This window comes from Salmo trutta, chromosome 25 (genome assembly GCF_901001165.1).
Source record: "Salmo trutta chromosome 25, fSalTru1.1, whole genome shotgun sequence".
NCBI lineage: Eukaryota > Metazoa > Chordata > Actinopteri > Salmoniformes > Salmonidae > Salmo > Salmo trutta.
This window is the reverse complement of record NC_042981.1, coordinates 11,099,887-11,112,587: the sequence shown is the minus strand read 5'-3', so window position 1 is coordinate 11,112,587 and position 12,701 is coordinate 11,099,887. Positions and strand designations below refer to the sequence as shown.

The 12,701-nt window shown below is 42.4% G+C and overlaps 1 protein-coding gene across 12 annotated transcripts in view; it reads left to right on the top strand.

The window, feature by feature from the left end:
* LOC115162014 (dystrobrevin beta) overlaps positions 1–12,701 on the top strand; it is a 67,308-nt gene that overhangs the window by 16,566 nt on the left and 38,041 nt on the right. For 10 of the 12 annotated variants that reach the window (XM_029712924.1, XM_029712930.1, XM_029712928.1 and 7 more), the window contains 4 exons: positions 465–619; positions 952–1,057; positions 1,308–1,474; positions 2,469–2,596. In XM_029712924.1, the coding sequence (XP_029568784.1) occupies positions 465–619; positions 952–1,057; positions 1,308–1,474; positions 2,469–2,596 (556 nt within the window). Of the gene's footprint in view, positions 1–464; positions 620–951; positions 1,058–1,307; positions 1,475–2,468; positions 2,597–12,701 lie in introns of those variants that run through there. The other 2 variants (XM_029712921.1, XM_029712929.1) reach the window with 2 other exon arrangements.

Below are 12,701 nucleotides of genomic sequence, written 5' to 3'. Positions count from 1 at the left end.
TTTTTTATTGTAGGATATTAGCTTGAAAAATTTGAAACTGAAAGATGTTCTCTCCAATGCCAAGAGGAAGGCCTTTAAAATGTTCCTTTCCAGGGCCCGAGACTTAAGTAAAATTCCTTGTATGCTATTTTTTTTTATCTCACTTGATTTGTGTTCTGATTTTTAAAATGGGGTTCCTGATGAATTTGCTTTAACAAAAGGGGTACGTGGCCCCAAATTTTGAGAACCCCTGAGCTACAGTGTCCGCAGTTGCATAAATTATACACAAAGGGACGCTGTTGAGTCACATTTCCGGCACTAATGTTGTAGTTTAAGATGGAAATGTAAAGAAGGATCATCCATAGCGCATATTCAATACATTGTAGAAATGGCGTATCTGTATGTAAACTGATGTACTGTACATCAATCTGGTGTACTCACCACCTTTCTCTCTCTCTCTCTACTTCTCTCTCTCTCTCTCTCAGGTATCTTCTCCCAGATCTCTGACTCTAATGGTGTGATGGCCTTTGCTAAGTTTGACCAGTTTCTTCATGAAGTTCTGAAGCTGCCCACAGCTGTGTTCGAGGGCCCGTCGTTTGGATACACAGAACACTCCGTACAGACATGCTTCCCTCAGCAGGTAGGTTGGACATATCAAGAGGGTTTCTCTCACTGAAATAATATACAACATGTATAATATACTTAGAGAGAGAAAGAGATATGAACATAGGATGAGGGAGGAACCTTGTAAATATAGTCCACAGACCATGAGAAAATCACTCCAAAAGGTCCTCTTCAATAAGCAGGGCACATTCATCTATTATTGAAGGTGACCTTTTGCAGTGGTGTCCATTTCATTCACTATGGGTTACGTCCCAAATGCCGCTCTATTCCCTATATACTGCATTACTTTGACCAGAGCCCAATGGTGTGTTTGTATTTAGAAGTTATTCTCTGTCTAACTGACTATAGAAGAAGATCTTGCTGAACACGTTTTTGGACATTTTGATGGCAGATCCTCCTCCCCAGTGTCTCGTGTGGCTGCCTCTCATGCACCGACTTGCTAATGTTGAAAATGGTAACATTTCCCCTTATTAGTTCCCTTGACTTTATTTTCACAGTGACTTTGCCGAACACCAATATATTAGTCATTCTAATCTATGCATTTGTATCGTAAGACTTAAATCCTGTAGGTATAATGCTTTATAACTTATTTTTAAGCATATATGTGCTATTAAAATGTCTTGTAATAAATATTATATGTTATGTCTCACTGTATCAACATTTCATCAGTGACCTACTAACCATTTCTCTGTGGTTTTCTCTAGCCTTCCATCCCGTGGAATGTTCTTATTGCCGGAGTGAAAGTATGATGGGGTTCCGTTACCGGTGCCAACAGTGCCATGGCTACCAACTCTGTCAAAGCTGCTTCTGGCGTGGCCATGCCAACGGTCCTCATAGCAACCAGCATCAGATGAAGGAGCACTCCTCTTGGGTAGGCACGGCAACCACAAAGTCTCTATCTCAATTGGTTATTAAAATCCCTCCTGTCCTTTTCTCCTCCCCTTCATCTGAACTGGTTGGAAAAAGAATGGACAGGTGAAACCAATATGGTGGAAACTCATTATTAGACTGGCTTTCAGCTGCTCAGTTCTTTCAGGTCAGTACCATGAAGGAGAGGAGGCAAAGAGGAGACAGACCATTGAGAAAGAGACCACGTCCCACAATCACACTTATACACACCAAAGATAAGTTATGATAGTTTCATGGAATACCAAGATTCAGCCTTCCTTTGCGCTCGGACAATCCAATAGCCGCCAGCATGCATAAGCAGAGCATTGGGCTTATTTCTACATGAACTAACCTTTTTAAATATTCAGATTTATGGCTTTTTACTAATTTCAGCTAATTAAGTTGAAAGCTATGCCAATGCCAGCATTCTCCCAATTTTCAATCAGTGTGATGTAAATTGAAGCTGGGAAAATGATTTACACTGGTTCCAAATCCAATCCTGAACTGTGTGTGCCTGCGATCAGGATAGTAACGATTCTTTTATTTTGAGGGCATCATGCCCAGAATGAAATGGCTGAGCATATTTAGAAGTAGAAAAAGGTTATTTCAATTGTCAGAGAAAACATCTATGACAAAGCAAAGAAAACTATGAATTTGGTCCCATTCTGCATGAAGAAACCATGTAATTCTCGGTACACTATGCATCGCATAATGTAACTGGGTATTTTAGAAACAGTTAAGGTCAATTACTATACATCTGTTTACACTACCTCTATAAGCAGTTCCCACATTATAACACAGGGTTGGGGTCAATTCCATTTCACTTCAATCAATTCAGGAAGTAAACTGGAATTTCCGTTTATTTCCTGAATTGACTGAATGTCCTGAATTGAATGAATTAAATTCTAATGAACCCCTAACCCTGATACTAAAAATAGTGAATATGATGTCCACCGTCTTGTTTCTGCCTCTCACAGAAGTCTCCAGCTAAAACGCTAAGTCACGCCATCAGTAAGTCTTTGGGCTGTGTCCCCATTGGAGAGCTACCTCACCCATTGTTCCCTGAGCAGTTAGACAAACCCCAGGACAGCGTACCACACACTGTGTAAGTACACTGGACTTCTGCCACCACTGGACACAGATTAAGCCTAGTACTAGACATACATTTACATTAGTCATTTAGCAGACTCTCTTATCCAGAGTGACTTACACTAGTGCATTCATCTTAAGATAGCTAGGTCATAAAACAACATACCACAGTCATAGTAAGTTCACTTTCCCTCAACAAAGTAGTTATTACCAAAGTCAATGCTAGTAGGAAAAGACTAGTGCTTATCATTTTTTGTTTTGGGTGGGGGGGGTAATTTAAGATACTTTTTTTAAAGAGGTAGGATTTAAGATGGGCAGGGACACTGTCCTGTCATTACGGGGAGACTGGTTCCACCATTGGGGTGCCAGGACAGAGAAGAGCTTGGACTGGGCTGAGCGGGAGCTGCCCACCTAGACTAAAGAGCATGCTCAAAGGAGATTCCTCATGGAACGTCTAGGTCTAATCTGTGTCCATGATACTGTCCTCTTATGTCTACTTCAACAAGAGAGTCCATCTGTCTCTGATGTCATCAAGTGCTACACTGTACGTTGTCTAACTCCATAGGATAAAATCATTGGCTTTCGAGCTCGCTGCCAATTGATGGTGCATTGTCAGTAGTTTCTCACTAAGATTGGAGGGCCTAATTATTTAGTTAAATGTGAGAAAGCTGATGTGTTACGTTGGTTTATTGAGAGATGGGTGCTTGCATAGAAATATAATGACATATTATATGCAGTGCCTTCAGAAAGTATTCACACTGACTTTTTCCACATTGTGGGGTGTTACAGCCAGAGTTTAAAATGGATTAAATGTAGATTGTTTTGTCACTGGTCTACACACGATACCCCATAATGTCCAAGTGGAATTATGTTTTTCGCAATGTTTACAACTTATTTAAAAATGAAAAACTGAAATGTCTTGAGTCAAACTATTCAACCCATTTCTTATGGCAAGCCTAAATCAATTCTGGAGTAAAAATGTGCTTAACAAGTCACATAAGTTGCATGGACTCACTCTGTGTGCAATAAGTGTTAAATGTGATTTTTGAATGACTACCTCATCTCTGTACCCCACACATACAATTATCTATAAGATCCCTTAGTCGAGCAGTGCATTTCAAGCACAAATTCAACCACAAAGACCAGGGAGGTTTTCCAATGCCTCGCAAAGAAAGGCACCTATTGGTAGATGGGTAAAAATGACAAAAGCAGACATTGAATATCCCTTGGAGAATGGTGAAGTTATTAATTACACTTTGGATGGTGTATCAATACACCCAGTTACTACAAAGATACAGGCGTCCTTCCTAACTCAGTTGACGGAGAGGAAGGAAACCGCTCAGGGATTTCACCATGAGGCCAATGGTGACTTTAAAACAGTTAGTTCTCCTACCACAGCCATTAAGCTAACCTAATGGACAGAGTGAAAAGAAGAATGCCTGTACAGAATAAAAATATTCCAAAACATGGATCCTGTTTGCTACAAGGCATTAAAGTAATACTGTAAGAAATGTGTCAAAGCAATTCATTTTTTGTCCTGAATACTAAGTGTTATGTTTGGGGCAAATACAATACAATACTGAGTACCACTCTCCATATTTTCAAGTATAGTGGTGGCTGCAACATGTTATGGGTATGCTTGTTATCGTTAAGGACTGGGGAGTTTTTCCAGGATAAAAAATAATAAATGGAATGGAGCTAAGCACAGGCAGAATCCTACAGGAAACCCTGGTTCAGTCTGCTTTCCACCAGACACTGGGAGATGAATTCATCTTTTAACAGGACGAGAACATAAAACACAAAGCCAAATCTACACTGGAGTTGCTTACCAAGAAGACAGTGAATGTTCCTGAGTGGCCGAGTTACAGTTTTGACTTAAATCGGCTTGAAAATATAGGGCAAGACCTGAAAATGTTTGTCTAGCAATGATCAACAACCAATTTGAGAGCTTGAAAAATAAAAAAACGAATGGGCAAATATTGCACAATTTAGTTGTGGGACGTTCTTAGACTTACCCAGAAAGACTCGCTGCCAAGGTGTTTCAGCAAAGTATTGACCTAGGGGTGTGAGTACTTATGTTAATCAGATTTCTGTATTTCATTCTCAATAAATTTGCAAACATTTCTAAAAACATGTTTTCACTTTGTCCTGGGGTATTGTGTGTAGATTGGTGAGAGAAAAAAAAAAGATATTTGATAAATTCAGAATTCAGGCTGAAATACAACAAAATGTGCAATAAGTCAAGGGGTATGAATACTTTCTGAAGGCTCTAACTTACTTGCCAATTGGGTGTTTTAAAAAGCGGTTCTAAGTGATTCTATTTCTGTAGGTGCTTTGAACAACATTTTGGTCCCCATCAACCTTTTGTTAGTTCTGTAATGAAGCTGGAGCTTTGCTGTAAATCTAAGGCTTTGGCTGTGAAGCCTTTCTTGAAAATCATTATAGAAACTGTTTTATATCCTACTGGCTGTCACATAAATGAACTTACATTTCTGTACATTTCATGTTATTTCAGAATAATATCTACTGTGTTCCATATCGAACAGTAACTGGATGCCTGTGCCTGCTTTTATATAGCAAGCCACAGCTACTTGACTCACTGTCTGTAGGAGCGATCCATTTTCATGAATGGGGTGGTGTACCTAATAAACTGACCGGTTAGTGCATATTGCCTTACATGTGTAGATTGTAGCTAAAACTGGCCCCAAGTTGACTATACCTCACTAGTAACCAGATTTGCTATAGCCTATAGCTAGTTTCTGTAGCCTGGATGCCAGTCTGTTACTGCTCTCTTGCCAACTCCTTATGGAATTGTCATTGAAAACATGAAGTCTGACTTGACAATGACATTGGAGTAGGCAAAAGATCTATTGGTGCTTTCTTGCTTACTCCTACCGTATGATTGTTGTTTGGCATGACAGCACAAACAGATCTGGGACCAGGCTATTGTTAGTGTGCTGCATTGTTGCTATTTTGGAGTCCCAGTAAAAGTTGACGCAGGATGAGGGTTATTCAGAGTTCCTCCCTCTCCTGGCTGTCATCTCCCTCCATCCCTCTCTTCTCTACCCTTCTTTCCTCTATTCATCCCTTTCCCTTCCTTCCCTCCCTCTATCCCTCCCTTCCCTTGAAAATAAGAACGATGTTAAACTAGTTTATGGGTTCTACCAAACCAAACACACCATTTTTATCAGAATGTGGTGACAGCAGGGAATGAGTCTGAGTAGTGCAGTATTATGGACCATAATGAAGTTAGATGGGGCTGAAAAGTAATATTCAGACTGTAAAAACCTCAGCCTTAGAAGTAAATCTCATAAAACCAGACTCTCTCATCACCATATTGGCTCTGACCAGATGGCACAATGTTCCGTTTGTTTTGCACATGGATTCTACTCCTTCATTTTTATATTTCAATTTAAAATCTGAGGCAATTACACTGCTCTTCCTTCCAACAATATTCCCTGGAACCCTTTTTGGAATACATTTTGGGGGGAAAAACATCCACTTTCTCAAATTATCTTTAGCAAAGCCCTAAAGGGGTTCCAAATGGCACTCTATTCCCTCTAGTGAATTACTTTTGACTAGAGCCCCATTGGTCCTGGTCAAAAGTAGTGCACTATAAAAGGAATGAATGAAACAGTACAATTAGGATGACGGTGTTTAAATGGACCTCTGGCTGCAGTGTTAAGACATGGCCAGATGTAATGGCAGCCATGTAGGACGTTGATCTAGTCTTCTGTTTTCTAATAAGGACACATTTATTCTGAGAGAGGATGAAGGGTTTGAAATGTCCTGAATTTGTATTAGTAGTCCTGAACCAAAAGGAAACAGTGCAATTAGGATGACGGTGTTTAAATGACCTAGATAGTTTTTGTGTATGCATTGATATGTAGGCTACGTATGCCTTTTAAAAAATTGAATATATATGGAATATCTACATAGGCGTACAGAGGTCCATTATCAGCAACCATCACTCCTGTGTTCCAATGGCACGTTGTGTTAGCTAATCCAAGTTTTTATAATTTTAAAAGGCTAATTAATCATTAAAACCAGCACAGCTGAAAACTGTGTGCTGATTTAAAGCAGCAATACAACTGGCCTTCTTTCGTTGAGTATCTGGAGCATGAGCATTTGTGTGTTCGATTACAGGCTCAAAATGGCCAGAAACAAAGAATTTTCTTCTGAAACTCGTCAGTCTATTCTTGTTCTGAGAAGTGAAGGCTTTTCCATGCGAGAAATTGCCTTGAAACTGAAGATCTCGTACAACGCTGTGTACTACTCCCTTCACAGAACAACGCAAACTGTCTCTAACCAGAATAGAAAGGGTGGGAGGCCCCGGTGCACAACTGAGCAAGAGGACAAGTACATTAGAGTGTCTAGTTTGGGAAACGGACGCCTCATAAGTCCTCAACTGGCAGCTTCATTAAATAGTACCCGCAAAATACCAGTCTCAACAGTGAAGAGGCGACTGGGATGCAGGCCTTCCAGGCAGAGTTGCAAAGAAAAATCCATATCTCAGACTGGCCAATAAAAATATTGGCTGAAATATTCAGCCCTCGCTGAAACACAGGCTTCCAGCAAGGGCAATTTGGGGCTTCACCATGTTTCATTGAAATGTACAGCTGTGTGTTTTTTTTATTTTACCTTTATTTAACTAGGCAAGTCAGTTAAGAACAAATTCTTATTTTCAATGACGGCCTAGGAACAGTGGGTTAACTGCCTTGTTCAGGGGAGAACGACAGATTTGTACCTTGTCAGCTCAGGGATTCAATCTTGCATCCTTTCGGTTACTAGTCCAACGCTCTAACCACTAGGTTACGCTGCCGCCCCATAGCAGTGAAAGTTAACATTATGTTTTCGAATGACATCCCCAAGAGGTCAAATATATAGTGAAAACAATAGTGGTCCTAAAACGGAACCTTGAGGAACACTGAAATTTACAGTTGATTTGTCAGAGGACAAACCATTCACAGAGACAAACTGATATCTTTACGACAGATAAGATCTAAACCAGGCCAGAACTTGTCCATGTAGACCAATTTGGGTTTCCAATCTCTCCAAAAGAATGTGGTGATCGATGGTATCAAAAGCGGCACTAAGATCTAGGAGCACGAGGACAGATGCAGAGCCTCGGTCTGACGCCATTAAAAGGTCATTTACCACATTCACAAGTGCAGTCTCAGTGCTATGATGGGGTCTAAAACCAGACTGAAGCGTTTCGTGTACATTGTTTGTCTTCAGGAAGGCAGTGAGTTGCTGAGCAACAGCTTTTTCTAAAAAATGTAAGAGGAATGGGAGATTCGATATAGGCCGATTTTTAGTTTTTAAAAATATTTTCTGGGTCAAGGTTTTTCAAGAGAGGCTTTATTACTGCCACTTTTAGTGAGTTTGGTACACATCCGGTGGATAGAGAGCCGTTTATTATGTTCAACATAGGAGGGCCAAGCACAGGAAGCAGCTCTTTCAGTAGTTTAGTTGGAATAGGGTCCAGTATGCAGCTTGAAGGTTTAGAGGCCATGATTATTTTCATCATTGTGTCAAGAGATATAGTACTAAAACACTTGAGTGTCTCCCTTGATCCTAGGTCCTGGCAGAGTTGTGCAGATTCAGGACAACTGAGCTTTGGAGGAATACGCAGATTTAAAGAGGAGTCCGTAATTTGCTTTCTAATGATATTGATCTTTTCCTCAAAGAAGTTAATGAATTTATTACTGCTAAAGTGAAAGCCATCCTTTCTTGGGGAATGCTGCTTTTTAGTTAGCTTTGCGACAGTATCAAAAATACATTTCGAATTGTTCTTATTTTCCTCAATTAGGTTGGAAAAATAGGATGATCGAGCAGCAGTGAGGGCTCTTCGATAATGCACGGTACTGTCTTTCCAAGCTAGTCGGAAGACATCCAGTTTGGTGTGGCGCCATTTCCGTTCCAATTTTCTGGAATTCTTGCTTCAGAGCTCGGGTATTTTCTGTATACCAGGGAGCTAGTTTCTTATGACAAATGTTTTTAGGGGTGCAACTGCATCTAGGGTATTGCGCAAGGTTAAATTGAATTCCTCAGTTAGGTGGTTAACTGATTTTTGTCCTCTGACGTCCTTGGGTAGGCAGAGGGAGTCTGGAAGGGCATCAAGGAATCTTTGGGTTGTCTGAGGTGTAATATTCATATGTGAATACATACTGAATTATAATTGGATGCATTTTACCGCCGTATCCTACTGTTCAGTGATTGGTTAAGACCACCCAGACGGTTAGGGCATAGTCAGTTGATCGTGGTTGGAGATAGGCGAACATGTAGTTGTAGCTAGTTAATAAAGAGTTATGTTAAGAAACATCCTGTAGTTCTGCGTTTTATTATTTGTACAAAGCGTACAAAACAAGACATGGTGTCAGAAGTGGGATGGTCTTAAAAGATGGATTTTTCTGGAGTTCCTTCACCTCGAATGGACTGGGAGTCTACAAACTTACCCGATGCATGGCGTAAGTACAAACAGCATGTGGAGCTAATGTTCACGGGTCCTCTGAAGGAAAGAGGAGAAGAGGAAAAATGTAGTTACCTGCTCCTCTGGATCGGTGAAAAAGGGAGAGATATTTACAACACATGGACACTTACCGAGGCTGAATCAAAGGTACTGAAAACATACTACGATCGTTTTGAAGCATATGTTGTGCCGAAGACTAATACAATTTTCGCTAGGTACAAATTCCATGAGAAAGTACAGGGAGCTAGCGAGTCTTTTGAACCGTTTGTGACTGGGCTGCGTCTGCTTGTGAAAGACTGTGATTATGCAAACAAGGATGAGATGGTCAGGGACCGTATTGTATTTGGAATACACTCACCGCGAGTAAGAGAGAAACTTTTGAATGTTGGGTCTGAGCTAACGCTGGACAAAGCTATCGACATAGCCAGATCTCACGAGCTAGCACAGGCTCAGATGAAAACCATTTCGCGCCGCAGCACGAGCGCATCACGTGAACAAGCAGTGCACGCAGTCAGGCAGACATCAAAGCACACCTCCGGTGCCCAGAGAGCGCGTTTCAGAACGGAGAGAGACATAACTCCAAAACAGAGCGACACAGACTCAAAACGCCCCAAAACATGTGGATATTGTGGATACAAAGTGCATGGCGAACAAGGAAATTGCCCAGCTAAAGGCAAACAGTGTACTACATGTGGTAAATGGAATCACTTTGCAAAAGTGTGCAGAGCTTACCGTGTAAAAACAGTACACACAGTGAGTGAAGATGAAATGTCAATCAAAGAGTCAAATGATGATGAGCTGTTTATTGATTCAGTGACACAAAAAAGTCACATATCAGAGACAGAGCAAGCCTTTGCTGACATTGAGATAGGAACACAAGGCACAAAGCTAAAGTTCAAACTAGACACTGGTGCACAAGTAAACATTATTCCTCTGAATAAGTACCACAGCTTGACATCTGAGTGCGAGCTACAGCCCACCATGCGCAGACTGACTGGTTATGGTGGTGAACAGCTCCCAGTAAAAGGCACATGCACTTTCAAATGCAAATACAAGGAAAGTGACATGATGTTGGACTTTTACGTTGTTGACACTAGAGCACCTGCAGTGCTAGGTCTTAAAGCATGTTTAGACATGGACCTCATCAAGCTAGTTTTATCAGTAACAGCACCAGTAGAGACAGAAAATGTACTGGAGGAGTTTGCTGATGTCTTTACAGGAATAGGATTATTCCCAGGAGAATGTACCATTCACCTTGACCCAGACGCAACCCCTGTGGTCTACCCCCCCAAGAAAGATTCCCCTTGCTCTCCGTGCCCGTCTGAAGAAAGAGTTGGAGAGCATGGAGCAATCTGACATAGTCACCAAGGTTACAGAACCGACCGACTGGGTAAACGCATTAGTGGTGGTGGAGAAACCACGCACAGGCAAGCTCCGAGTATGCCTCGACCCAAGAGACTTGAACAAGGCTATCAAACGGCCCCATTACCCTTTACCGACGCTAGATGGCATCACACACAAGCTAGCGGGAGCACACTACTTCAGTGTCATGGACGCTAGATCAGGCTACTGGGCTATCAAGCTCACAGAAGAGTCATCTAAGCTCACAACATTCAACACACCGTTTGGACGCTACAGGTTCCGTCGCCTGCCTTTTGGGATTATCTCAGCCCAAGACGAGTTTCAGCGAAAGATCGACGAAGTGTACAAAGGCCTCGACGGAGTTGTGGCAATTGTGGATGACATCCTTGTCTATGGTCGAACCAAAGAGGAGCACGACCGAAACCTCCGCGCGATGCTGCAAAGATCCCGCGAGAGAGGAGTCCGGCTCAACCCAGAGAAGAGCACAGTCGGCGCTACAGAGGTCAGCTACTTCGGACATCTTCTCACAGCGAATGGAATCAAGCCAGATCCACAGAAGATCTCAGCCATAAAAGAAATGGAGCCACCAAAAAACCGTGCAGAGCTGGAAACAGTGCTTGGCATGGTCAACTACTTATCCAAGTTCGCACCCAGCCTCTCCAATGCTAATGCACCCCTGCGTCAACTGCTAAAGCAGTCCAGTGAGTTTCTTTGGGACAAGCAACACGACATTGCTTTTTAGAATGTGAAAGACTTAATCACGAGAGAACCAGGACCAATCCTTGCCTACTACGACCCCAACAAAGAGCTCAGACTCCAAGTGGACGCGTCGAAGTATGGACTAGGTGCAGTGCTACTGCAAGAAGGAAAGCCCATCGGCTACGCTTCCAAATCTCTCACAGACTGTGAAATCAACTACGCTCAAATTGAAAAGGAGCTCTATGCCATTCTATTCGGATGTAAACGTTTCCATCAGTACGTATATGGACGACAAGTCATTGTGGAATCCGACCACAAGCCCCTTGAGTCAATCATGAGGAAACCACTAGCTGCAGCCCCGCCAAGGCTACAGAGAATGATCCTTCAACTACAAAAATACGACTTCACAATCACTCACCGTCCAGGCAAAGACATCCCTGTCGCAGACACACTCTCCAGGAAGTTTCTTACCTACAACGACAGCAGCCTCAGTGAAGGCATGGACATGCAAGTACACACTGTGTACAGCAACTTACCAGTTAGTGACACAAAACTGAAGGAGATCCAAGCAGAAACAGGAAAGGACTCTCAGCTCACACAGCTGAGGGAAGTCATACAGGATGGATGGCCTGAGGAGAGGAGAAAATGCCCTCGGAGCGTCTCATAATTCTGGAACCATCGTGATGAACTATCACAGATCAACGGAATCATTTTCAAAGGAGAGAAAATCATTATTCCTACCAGTCTCAGAGAAGAGATTTTGACAAAGATCCATGCTGGACACATGGGCATGGAAAAGTGCAAACAGAGAGCACGGGACATTATGTTTTGGCCTGGAATGTGCAAACAAATAGAGGACATTGTTGGTAGATGCACCATCTGTCTTGAAAGACGCCCCTCAAACACCAAAGAGCCAATGTTACCTCACTGTATCCCAGACCGACCCTGGCAGGTCGTGGCAACCGATCTGTTCACCTGGAACAACGAGGACTACATCGTAACAGTGGACTACTACAGCAGATACTTCGAACTCGACAAGCTTCACAGTACCACATCTGCAGCTGTGATACACAAGCTAAAAGCAGCCTTTGCCAGGCATGGCATTGTAGAGACTTTAATATCTGACAATGGGCCCTGTTACAAATCAAATGAGTTTGAATCCTTCACAAAAGCATGGGAGTTCACACATGTCACCACAAGCCCACATTACCCTCAAAGTAAGGGCCTTGCTGAAAAATCTGTGCAGATTGCTAAATCACTCATGGACAAAGCAAAAGCAGACAAGAGAGACCCCTACCTCAGTCTCCTTGAATACCGCAACACTCCAGTTGACAACTTCAAATCACCAGCCCAGCTGTTGATGAGCCGCAGACTTCGCTCAACCCTTCCCAGCACCAACCAGCAGCTGCAACCTGAGGTCGTCAGCTACAATGAAATGCATGGAAAACGTGCACAGAGACAACAACAACAAAAGCGATACTACGACAGGTCAGCTAGACCACTGCCACCACTGATCGACGGAGAGTCAGTTAGAATCCAGGAGCATGGCCTCTGGAAACCAGCAGTCGTCATCCAGCCAGCTGACACT